A 10,976-nucleotide genomic window follows, 5' to 3' on the forward strand; every position below is an offset into this window, starting at 1 on the left:
GCGTGGTCGAGAGCTGGGGTCAAGGAATTGGGTCGAGGCCATCGTCCGCATTCCTCATATCCGTGCTCGAGGTTGTCTCTGTCGGCGTTTGTCTCGGTAAACTGAATACCTACCTCGCAGCGCGTAGACGCCCAACGTAAACGCAATGGCCTTTTCTGCCGCTACGGCTCCATAGCTGCAACCCATACCATAGCTGCAAGCGGTTTCCATCAAAAGACCTCTTGGCCGCACGAGCTTAGTTTCGCCGTCCACAGTCAAAAGGGCGTCCGCTTGCGACTGTCCTGCCGTGCGACCGACGCCGTGGAGCGCACTTTGCGGCGTGAACAATGTCCGAGGTTGCTGTCATTATCTTTCACGAGCACCGCGTATCGCCTTGGTCTTGCTCGTTTGATCTACACGACTAAACGTTTGCGTGGAAAGGAGACATATTGAGGCGGCGACGTGCCTGCTCTGTTGATCTTACCACACTAGGTGGCAATCGGTGCAAGAGCTACAGACACGTTATCGCGCGCACCCGATAGCTCCACCCGACTTTGGCATGCGGTAATTGTACATTAGAGTGTCTGGTAACGTTGTCTGGATGCGTCATCAGAGCGCGCGCGAGCTTGGGCAAAAAAGAGCCGCGCGTGATGCAAGCATCGGAATCAAAACGTTGTAGCGCAGCCCGTGCGCGTTCGATTGACACCACAGTATTTAAAAGCAAATGAGACATACCATAATTCCAAGTAGTGTGAGACCAAGATCGCGATTATCAGACCACAGACGCGTCAACACGACGTAGGAGATATGAATATCTCTCTAGACATTCACTGAATGGTGTACATGTCGTTTCCGACGCTGGACGCGGCGTTCTCATGGGCAAATCCAATTTCTCACTTTTTGGAGGTGGCGCGAAAAATGTCCAAAAACTATACTAGTACACGATATCGAAAGTTTTGATAGCTCCAAGGACCCCAATTCTACCTGCCACCGTTGGCAATGAATCTCGACAGGGGCTGCAATCATTAGTTGGGCCGCGTTGTTGCTTGGGCACTCACACCAAACTCGAGCTGCCGAGCGTCGGTTTTCCCAAAATGCAGCACGATATTTCGATTCAATATAGGTTGAAATCGCGGGAACCGAGGACGTCGTCTCTTTTTGATTATGTTGGCAAGCGTGTTGCTTGTGGCCGAGGAAGGCATCGCGCCCGCAATACGCTGCGTATCTAAATGCAGGCCAACGTTGAAAAGTAATCGCTTAGGAATTCAATTTTGTCGGTCTCAATTTTCGAGTGCTGGCGCCGCGCTGGCGGATCGAACAGAATGAAGTTTGAAAATGAAATGGCACATACTTGTATGAGTGTTAGACCACACTTTAGGGAGTACAAAATGCTATGTGACGTCGCCGCGCGAGCTCTGCAGCGAGAGTTCTTGACAATATATTGAACATACTATTTGTAGCCAATATTTCCCGGTATAGTGTATGCATTCAAATAGTATATTAAAATGCAAGCGGCGCCATAGCGGGCTCTAGAACCACCATCGTCAATGTAACATACTCTCCGATACCATGTAAGAGAGATAGCGCTCTCGGATTCTGCGAAAACTCGACATTTTTACTCGAATTGCTATGCACAAGTCGGCGAAAAACGACGCTCGGCAGTACGACTTTGCTGTGAGAGCCCAAGCGCCTACCACAGCCCGAGCGCAAGTCGCCGGGCCAGTCCATATACATAGCCAACTGTGGCTGCCCGCGTCGGAGTCGGTGGAGTTTCCGAACTGCGCGAAAACACGTTGTGCATCTGGGCGTTTCTTTGGCCACCTCGAAAAATCAGCTTTGGAATTCGCATGCATGCGCTGCGTTCGGCGTCCAAACCTGCATCTCCATGATACAAGGATGCTATAGAACGACAGGAACCGGTGCAGTCTCGCGTTGACGCGTCTGTGCGGCGTCGATCGTAGTAGCAGTGCTGAAGATCACACTATTTAAAATATATCATCCTGATATACTGTTATGTATTTGGACAACGAAGTATGTACTATCAACTCAGGCCGTATGCGGCAGCGTTTACCGTTGCCAGCATATGCGCGGCAAGCTCAACGACGAGTCGGTCCGGCACTGTACTCGAGAATGCATCAATTATCCACTACTAGTATGAATTTAGAGGGCTTCGACTGTACCGGTACGCATTTCAGACCGCGTCAACTGCGGAGAGACGTCGGTGACCAGTATGAGAAGCGCCATGACGGCGTGCTTGTCGACGTGTGGCGCAAGGAGCACGTTGGCGATGAAAAGCCGCGTGAAGCGCGAAGCGTCCTGACCACGGCCGTCTGCGTCGCAACGCCACGTTGGTGCGACAGCGGCGACGAGGTGGACTTGCGGCGCCGTCACGAGCGCAACGACTTGGTGAAACCCGCCAGCGAGCGACCAGCTGCCATCTACCGGTGCGCCTGCAGAAGAGGGATATCGAGAGGTGTGATGCGGCGACGTGGCATGCGCGAGGAGGCGGCACGGCTGCAGCCATCCGGCCGTGAGGTCGCAAAGGACGTCTAGAACGGGAAAAGAAGCGTCGTGGGCGTCGAGGTGTTGGAATGGTCGTAGTACGCGTCGCCAAAGCCCGCGGAAGACTCGAGAAGCGGCGTCGCGACGGGTGCAAGAGGTATTGGAGCGTCGCCGGGCGCTGCAAGAAGACTTCGGGTGGAAAGTCAATGATCGCCGTGTCGCGCAGCCGCCGCACGACACCTAGCACATCCATGAGCCGCGCCGGTAGCTTGAGCTTCACCTCGCGCTCGAAAAGCAGTTGTCGTCGGCCTCGGAGACCGCGACGGGCGGGAACGTCCAGCCACGCGCCGTGTCGATCGGCGGCTCGGACAGCGCTGGAGCTTCAGTTGAGCTGGCGCTAGCGCCATGCTAACCAGCGTCGTGCTACACAGCGAAGCGCGCGCGGTCGCATGGCCGGCGCCGGGACGTTGAGCTGCTGGAGGAGGGTCGCGGCCTGTAGGTTGTCGATGGTGAGGGCCGCAGGCTGTCTGCGAGCATGGACCGGAGCGCCTGCGGGAGCGCCGACGGCGCCGGCCAGAGCCCATGGCTGACCTTGGTCTCCATCGTGTGGAGGGCGCGGACGCGGGTCTCTACGATCGGGTCCGAGGCTTGCGCACGCGACCGCCACCATGTTCTTCAACGTCAAATCCACAGGTTAAAGTGGGGAGGGGGTCTATTGATACGATTTCGGTACTACCCTTAAACGAGACATGAGAAGAATCTATGCAAATGAGTCTAGTTTCGGCATCACCCCCTACTAAATTAAGACCCACCCGGTCCATGGACAAACAGAGCTCGATTACACTGTAAGTGCGTGTCTGTTGTGCCGCACTTTAACCATGTGGTCGGGACTCGGGACCCAGTCCCAAGTTTCCATGCTCCAGCGGCTCCTACCTGGGCGGCTGCCCGAGGTTGTGACCAAGGCCTAGCTCGTCTCGCGCTTCGAGGGCCTCCTCACCAACAACCAACAACGCCGACCTGTGCATCGACGTCGTCCAGCTGATGACCAACTCGGCAGCCAACGACTTGCCTACCTGCAGATCGCATCGGCGTCCGGCGACGTGGCCACCGAGACGTCGACCGTCGACGCCTATGTCAAGGCGTACCACAATCCCTAGTGGGAGGGTAAGCGGCTGCGCGTCTGAGTCGGCCAAGCCTGACTTTTGCAGCGGCTGCAGGCGGCGTAGACCGACGACGAGGTCGCCGAGCGTGAGCGCGCCTTTGCACCTGCCCAAGTTGACGAAGCGCCGACAATGGAGCTCAAAAGGTCAAGCGCTACAAAGACAAGCGTATGCTTTCGTGGCGTCCAAGGCTCCCGTGGCGGCGACGGTCGTGGTCGAGGCCCCGCAGTCGGACACGGAAGACGCCGACGAGAACGACTGTCACTTGAGCTCCGAAGACGTCGGGCGAGGACGTCGGTGCGCCCGAGGATGCGGCCATAAGCTACAAGACGTCAGAAGACGAAGAAGACGAAGAAGATGAGCAAGACGGCGTGGCGGACGAAGACGAGGCGTCGCCGGCCGATGACATTGACATGGCAGCGGCGACCGAGCGGGAGCTGGAGCTCGCCTACGCCCAGGCGCGAGCAGCAGCAGCAGCGAAACCGACAGCGAAGACAACGACGAAGATGTCGATATGGAGGCCGAGATCGCCGAGGAGCTCGAGGCCGCGTCCGTCGAAATGACGCCTGCTGCGCCAGTCGTGGACGAAGCTGCGAACGCCCGTCGCCTTGCGGTCATCAAGGAGCGCGAGGCGCAGGTGGCTGCGATGAAGATGCAGCCGACGCCGATTGCTGCCACCAACAAGACGATCAACTCGGACGTATAGACCACGTCAATGCCGGCGCCGTCCAAGAAGCGCGCGTTCTTCAGCGACTCGGACGGCGATGATGATGACGACAAGGACGACGACGATTTCCTCGGGCTCAAGCGGCGCGAGCCTGAAGCGCTCTTTGAGCTCCGGCCCGAGTTTGCCGGCGCGGACGGCAAGCGGCTCTTCGAGATGCAAAAACGGTGTGGCGGCGACCAGCGTTTCCGCCTCGACGCGCGCCTCGTCAAAGGCGACGAGCTCAACGACGGCGTTGACGACGCTACGCACGACGTCGATGAACGATGCGATCCAGGCATGGGCCACCCTCACGCCGGACGCCGGCGAGGTCGCCAAGCGGGCGTACATTGCAGAGACCGAGCTTTCGCTCGTCTTCGCCAACATGGAATTGGAACGAGCGAAGACCCGCTTGCACCGGTCTGTCTCAGACGCCAAGGACCTCAAGCAGCTCGGCTGGCTCGCGGCCGTGCGTCGGTACGACCCGCGCGACGTCGACGCAAAGGCCTTGGAGCAGACGGTCCCGACCAACGCCGCGATGGCCAAGGACAGCGACGACGATGGCAAAGTGTTGCCGCCGATGCCAGTCCAGAAGGAGACGTCGATGCCTGAGGTATCGGAGGAGCGACGTCGGACCTCTCGACCGTGTTTTCGCGCGTCCGCGCCAACTCGGAGGACGGCGAAGAGATGGAAGCCGCCGGCGAAGAGATGGAAGCCGCGCTCGATGGTATCGTCAAGCCGGCCGCGGCCGTGTCGACCGGCTTTAGCTTTGCGTCCATGCTTGGCGACGTCATTGAAGACGATGGCGATGACCACGTCGACGCCAAGCCGCTCGAGGAGACGCCCGACCTGGACAAGTCGACGTGGCTCTTTGCCAACACGGTGCGCAAGGTCGTCCAGGCCGACAGCACGGGCGACGAAGCCATGGAAGACGACGAGGCGAACGACGAGCCGGTGATGGCGACGGTTGCGCTCCCGAAGCGGCAGGTGGCCGACGTGCTAGCGTTTGTCACGAGCTTTTGCAAGCCGGACCCGTGGCCCACGCACGAGGTCGACTGGATGAGTCTCCGCAAGACGTTGACTTTCGGCGCAAGCTCAAGAACAAGAAGACCATGAAGAAGCAATTCCGAAGGTCCCGCCACATACTAGTACTAGGGATAGGTGTAGAACGGTGTGTAATTATCTGCTCTCGATGCACCGTGTGTTATTTAAGAACTAGTCGACGATATCGAACGACGTAGTATTGTCATCTCGGTCGCAACCACGCGTACAAACCTTCGACGGAGGAGCAGCGGTCGAGTCTACTATCGAAGCTATATACGAAGTTCGAAGCAAACGAAACAGCGAATCGTACGCTTTCATGGCCTTGGCGTTCAACGTCAGGGTTTGTTGCCCTTGCCTATCGGCTGGTTCTTGCCCTGGATCTTCTTGGCCGCAGGCTTGGCTACCGTCTGTTGCTGCTTCTTGACGGGCTTGGCTTCCACGACGGACTCCTCTTCCTCTTCCGAAGCTTCAGCCGCCTCTTCTTCCTCGGCGTCGTCGTCACTAGCCCTGTCGACGGCATCGGCCGCATTCTTGCTGACCTTCTCGAGCTGGCGCTTCTGGCGCTTGGAGAGCACCTTGGACTCGTTGTCCGCCTTTTGTTGCTGTCGTCGGGCTTGGCGTTGGTGTACTTCTCGAACTTGGCCACGTAAAAGCCGTCCATGTTCTGCATGTGCGGGTCGAAGCGGTGCGCGAGCGTCATGCTCGGGAAGCGCTGCTGCTAGTAGCGGGTAGAGCCGGGCTTGCCGTGGTCGAGGCCGCAGTCGACGAGCTTTACCGTGCGCTTCTTGAGCGCATGCTCGACGACCGCCTCGTTCTCGACGACCATGACCGAGCACGTCGAGTAGACAATGATGCCACCCGACGCGTTCTTGGCGTCGACGGCGCCGATGGCCGCGAGGATGAGCTCCTTCTGGAGGGGCGAGGGGCGGAAGACGTCCCTCTCGGTCTTCTGCGTCTTGAAGCATATCAAGCGCGCCGCGGGCTTGGTCAAGAACGTCACCCTTGCCGAGGCCGAGGAAATCGTTGCCGCAGAGCGTCAAAACGTTGTCGCGCATCGCAAAAAAACGGAGCACAAACCACGTTCAAGGCGTGGGGCCTTTGTTTCGTTGGTAGCTGGTAGTCCCAGCACCTGCGACGCGGCGGCTCGTACTAGTAGCGAACTGCTGGCGCGCGAAGCGGACGCCAACGGGCCAATCTCACATCATTCTCTTAGAGAATGCAAGGTTTTACTTGCTCATTGTATGTGATTAACACTGGACGCGCCATTCGTGACCAAATTGATGTGAGATTGGCCCGTTGGCATAAAAAGCTTGCCAGTTGAGAGAATTTCTCTCCACGGACACGCCTATAATTCGGTCATTTTTCTTTTGCCGACCTGCCCGACACATGGCGGACTGGGCAGTTTGGGTCGAGCTCGCGGACCCGCCGGCCACGCCCGAGAACCGGGCGACGTGCCCCATCTGCATGGACACGCTCGACAAGCCCATCAACGCGCGCGTGGCGTAGCGCCGCAAGGAGGTTCGGGTCGCCGACGAGGCCTGCTGGCGGCTCCGCTGCAGCGCCAAATTACTGGACATCGGCTGCCTCTCGGGCTGGATCAAGAGCTCGTCAAGGACCGCGCGGCCCCCGTCACGTGCTGCAACATGCAGTGCGGGCGAGCGATCCGTCCGAGCCACGTCGCGGCCGTCATCTCGCCCGAGCTCTTTGAGCAGTTTAGCCAGCTCGTGACGTTCAAGGCCACGGACGGCAATGGCCTCTACTGCCCCAAGGAGTGCAGTGAAATGTTCCTCAAGCCTGCGATCCGAGCGGGGCAAGAGCAGACGTCGTGCCCGATCTGCAAGACCAAGATTTGCATCCGCTGTCAAGTGGGCTGGCACGACGGTCTCGCGTGCGACGCGTACAAGCGCATGGTGGACGCCGGCGGCGACCACGAGCAAGCCCAGCTCATGGCGCTCAAGATGCGCTGGGAGCAGTGTCCTAAGTGCCGCACGCTTGTCGAGCGCTCCATGGGCTGCAACTTTATACGCTGCAAGTGGTACGTGCGCTCATCATTATCAACGCTCCTTACCTCACGCGCGTTTTGATTTAGCGGTGAGCCCTCTTGCTCCGGGGTCTTCTACGAAACACGGTTCCGACCCCGAACAACCCCCACGGAAAGGTCCATCGTCCCCACCCTTATTGGTCCACATCCGATCAATCAATCATTCAATCAATCACTCAATCCATCAATCAATTAAACGTGTTCGCGTTGAAATTAGCAAAAACCAACTCCAAGACTTCGCATACGTAGGGCTACGACGGAATGCGTGGGAGTTGGCACCAGCACTTGGTCGTTGGGAGTTACCTGCGCATGGAGGGATTCATCCCGTGGTAGACGGTCCACCACGGGATGAATCTGGGTCCACCGTGGACCCCACTCGCCGAGGGATACCTCGCGCGAGGTCGTACGCAGGCTCCTGTACTCGGACCACCCGATAGAGGAGTGCAAGCCGTCGGGCGTGTTTCAAACGAAACCGTCCGAGCTCGCAGCCGAATAAATCAGATATCTACCGAGCCCATAGAATCGACGCCGCACGCGGCGAGGCCGGACGACTGGTGGCGGCGGAGGGCCGGGAGGCGACGGGACTTCGTGGAGGCAGGGCGACCGCGCCCGCGGGGCGAAAGCACGGAAGGGCCAAGGTTGGCCGGATTTGGGTGACGCCATTCCAAGGGCACTGGTGCCTTAGGCGGCGCGGCTTGCCGCGACGCCCGCAGGGCCATGGCGCGCTCCGGCGTGCTGTGTGCTCTGTGTCTTACGTCCATTGCTGTGTAAGTGTCGGTCGCTGGCGGCGGTCGGTGGTCGCGCCGATGGCGCCGTTCTTCGCGCGCTCGGCACCGAATGCCTCTCCACGATTCAAGGCCCGTCGAGTCCCCGGCAAGGAGATGAGATTTGGTGGCCCAAATCTACTGGTATAACGATGTCACGCCGCGTAGTTCGGCTGCATCTGGGCGTTGTTTCCGCCAGCCGCGCCGGTTGACCACGCTGCCTCCGCCCGAGAGCGCGAGCGAATGGCACAACGTCTCTCTGAGGACAACCAAATGCTTCGTGCTCGTGTTGCTGCCGAGGCCGCTGAGCGCGCTGCCGCAGTGCAACGTCAACTCGATCAAAGCGGGCTCGAGCTCGACGCGCGCGTCCAGCACCAAGTGACACAGCTCCTGCGGTGGCACAAGCGCATGGCATTCCCAACGACCGTAGCGACAAATTGCCCAAAGTGCCGCACGCCTTTCCGAACACCGCGCCGGCTCCGGCCACGCCAAGAGCCATGGCCAACGCCAAGGCACTTCGCTCCCGTGCTGCACCGGCTCCCGCGACAAAGGCACACAAGAAGGTCTGGGCATCGCTGGCGCCTGCTGTCGGCCCTTTCGATGCCCCAGCTCCTTATGCCGGTATTGCGATGGGTAAGCCACTCGGATTGTCGGTGCATGAAGATGCATTCACGTGCAACTAGATTACATTTCACCATTGCACCCGGCCCCGCCGCCCATGCCCCAGTTTGTGGCTGCGGAGGCGCCGGAGCCTCAAGCTGTCCGACTTGCCCACCAAGCCACCGCCTGAAATGCTGGTAGCATCCCAGCACGTTCATGTAGTGCTAAGGCACCTTGTACAAGGCCAGCCCTTGTCCCGTGTGGCCCCGTGACCAGAGCGAAAGCGGTCGGCACCAGCACTCGACCAAGCTGCTTCAATGACCGCCCCTGCCGACGGCAAGGCGCCCAAGTCTCAGTGAGTGGGCAAGCGGGCGATTTTGGACGTGAGTATGGACTCACCAACACCGCCCGCGATAAGACAAAGACAACGCGATAGGACACGTAGCATGCGTAGTTGCTGCCAATGTGGTGGCACGCCTCAGTGCATCTGTATAGATTTCGATTTCTTGTTTTCGTTTTGGCGGCGTGGTGCGTTGGACTTGTTTCCTGTGCCGGATCGATGTCATGAGCTTGAGGGTCTGATGATTTGGATCTTTATGCTGAAGTTTATGGCGGATCAATCGTCGGTCGAATGAAGATGGAGAGAAAAAGAATACGTGTGCGGTGAGAACAATATTGGCCATGATGTGATGGGGACGAGGGCAAAGGTATACCGGAAGCGCATCACTGAGTCGAGTTGGGAGAGATCGCCCAGTCGCGATCTGTCATGGAACCGATCTGTCCCAATTTATGACTTTTCCGTGATGAGGTGGGATCGTTGCACACCAGCCATAGCCGTGCATGACCAAATGTAGAAATGTAGCAAACATTGGAGAATGCTCGATCATTTTTGACGGCCCACTGCAAGCCACTCGTGATGGACAAGGGCTCTACGTGCTGATTTGCGACCCCGAAGCAGCCAATTTCGGACCCAATCGACCAGCTCCGCCGTCCATGCCCGTGTCAACGCAACGCAGAAGACGCAGATAGACGAGCATCCAAACGGAAATCGTTTATCGGAGACCGCCGCCTACACCTGTAAATTTCGAGGTGAACAGAGCGTTGGATGATATGGCAGGCACTGGCTGCGTGCGGTCAAAGAGTTGCGATGACCTACTGGTGACAGAGCCCAAGACGAACGCACATGCGCAGAAGAGGCATGACACGGGTCTCTTCTGCGTTGGTCGCGACGACCACGTACAGATGTACTCGGAGCGATGGCGTCGACACAAGCTTGCACGCGCGAATCTAGTTGTCGACGTCGAAGAGCACAAAGTTGCTTTCGGCCGTGACCTTGCTCTGGTTTGCGTTCGAGAGCAGGTTCGTGTACTTCAAGCTTCTTTGGCCTGCGCTACCATGGCGTTCGAGACTCAGCGCTTGAGCTGGCCTTCTGCCGATGCACGTCATGCGCCGCTCAGCGGCGAAGCCCGTCAGCACGCGACGGCCTCCTGTGCGTAGAGCCTCCACACGCACACTAGACAGAGAGATAAGACAAAGATACAGGAGGCGGTGGCGCGTATTACGCGTCATCCCGCCGCTCAAGGTCGCGACCTTGTGGACGCTGAGCGTGCAAAAGCCTCCTCGATGCCAAAGGCCTTGACGAAGCGGTTACTGCCACCCAATGCCATGCGCGTGTCTGCTGGGTTGAGGTCCACGTGCAGGATCGGCGAGACTGGCTGCTGCCTACGGGCTGGGCGTGGCCACGAAGCGGTTCATCTCCATGGTCGCGCTTGGGCACAAGGGCGACAGAGGCAGCGTCAAGCCACGTGGTGATAGCCGTCGGTGCTCGGCCACAGGGCGCGGAGGAGGGCTTGCCATGCTCGTCGGCCAAGTCGCGAAGTCCGGCAAAGCGCTGTATTAATAACATGCAGCAAACATTTGGAGATTCTATGGGAAATTGGTGATGCTTTATAATTACATTATCCGGATGATCCGGACGCAAATTGCCGAGCTGGACGCAAACCCATCTCCGACTCGCCTTAGTGCATTTTGTGATTCTCAGTTTACTATGGTGCGCCCGTACAACGGTACATGTGGTCCCATACAAGAGGACCAGAGAGCCCAAGGTGGATCTCCACGACGTATTTGAGGCATCTGCTGTCTCCTAGTGGTGACCGATACGGGTGCGTATTCATCGAGATCCA

At 58.5% G+C, this 10,976-nt stretch overlaps 4 protein-coding genes across 4 annotated transcripts; 3 read left to right on the top strand and 1 right to left on the bottom strand.

Moving 5' to 3' along the window:
• Nucleotides 1–2,139: 2,139 nt before the first annotated feature.
• Nucleotides 2,140–3,084, bottom strand: SPRG_16082 (hypothetical protein; the record flags this gene model as incomplete). The annotated part of the gene is made up of 3 exons (XM_012355372.1): nucleotides 2,140–2,528; nucleotides 2,584–2,855; nucleotides 2,909–3,084. The coding sequence occupies 3 exons, from the start codon at nucleotides 3,082–3,084 to the stop codon at nucleotides 2,140–2,142; spliced, it is 837 nt and encodes a 278-aa protein (XP_012210762.1).
• A 1,025-nt stretch (nucleotides 3,085–4,109) lies between these two features.
• SPRG_16083 (hypothetical protein) lies at nucleotides 4,110–5,460 on the top strand (the record flags this gene model as incomplete). Its single annotated transcript, XM_012355373.1, has 4 exons — nucleotides 4,110–4,341; nucleotides 4,375–4,599; nucleotides 4,643–4,957; nucleotides 5,020–5,460. The coding sequence occupies exons 1-4, from the start codon at nucleotides 4,156–4,158 to the stop codon at nucleotides 5,458–5,460; spliced, it is 1,167 nt and encodes a 388-aa protein (XP_012210763.1). The 5' UTR covers nucleotides 4,110–4,155.
• A 1,301-nt stretch (nucleotides 5,461–6,761) lies between these two features.
• On the top strand, nucleotides 6,762–7,629 carry SPRG_16084 (hypothetical protein). The gene is made up of 2 exons (XM_012355374.1): nucleotides 6,762–7,423; nucleotides 7,478–7,629. The coding sequence occupies exons 1-2, from the start codon at nucleotides 7,032–7,034 to the stop codon at nucleotides 7,623–7,625; spliced, it is 540 nt and encodes a 179-aa protein (XP_012210764.1). The 5' UTR covers nucleotides 6,762–7,031; the 3' UTR covers nucleotides 7,626–7,629.
• Nucleotides 7,630–8,235: 606 nt separating this feature from the next.
• SPRG_16085 (hypothetical protein) lies at nucleotides 8,236–8,876 on the top strand (the record flags this gene model as incomplete). Its single annotated transcript, XM_012355375.1, has 2 exons — nucleotides 8,236–8,320; nucleotides 8,503–8,876. The coding sequence occupies 2 exons, from the start codon at nucleotides 8,236–8,238 to the stop codon at nucleotides 8,874–8,876; spliced, it is 459 nt and encodes a 152-aa protein (XP_012210765.1).
• Between the last annotated feature and the right edge of the window lie 2,100 nt (nucleotides 8,877–10,976).

Source organism: Saprolegnia parasitica, assembly GCF_000151545.1.
Source record: "Saprolegnia parasitica CBS 223.65 unplaced genomic scaffold supercont2.235, whole genome shotgun sequence".
Taxonomy (NCBI): domain Eukaryota; phylum Oomycota; class Saprolegniomycetes; order Saprolegniales; family Saprolegniaceae; genus Saprolegnia; species Saprolegnia parasitica.

Coding starts and splice junctions, on each gene's coding strand:
- SPRG_16084 (XM_012355374.1), top strand. CDS start 7,032: ATGCAGTGCGGGCGAGCGATCCGTCCGAGCCACGTCGCGGCCGTCATC. Junction 7,424..7,477: donor AACTTTATACGCTGCAAGTG/GTACGTGCGCTC, acceptor GTTTTGATTTAG/CGGTGAGCCCTCTTGCTCCG.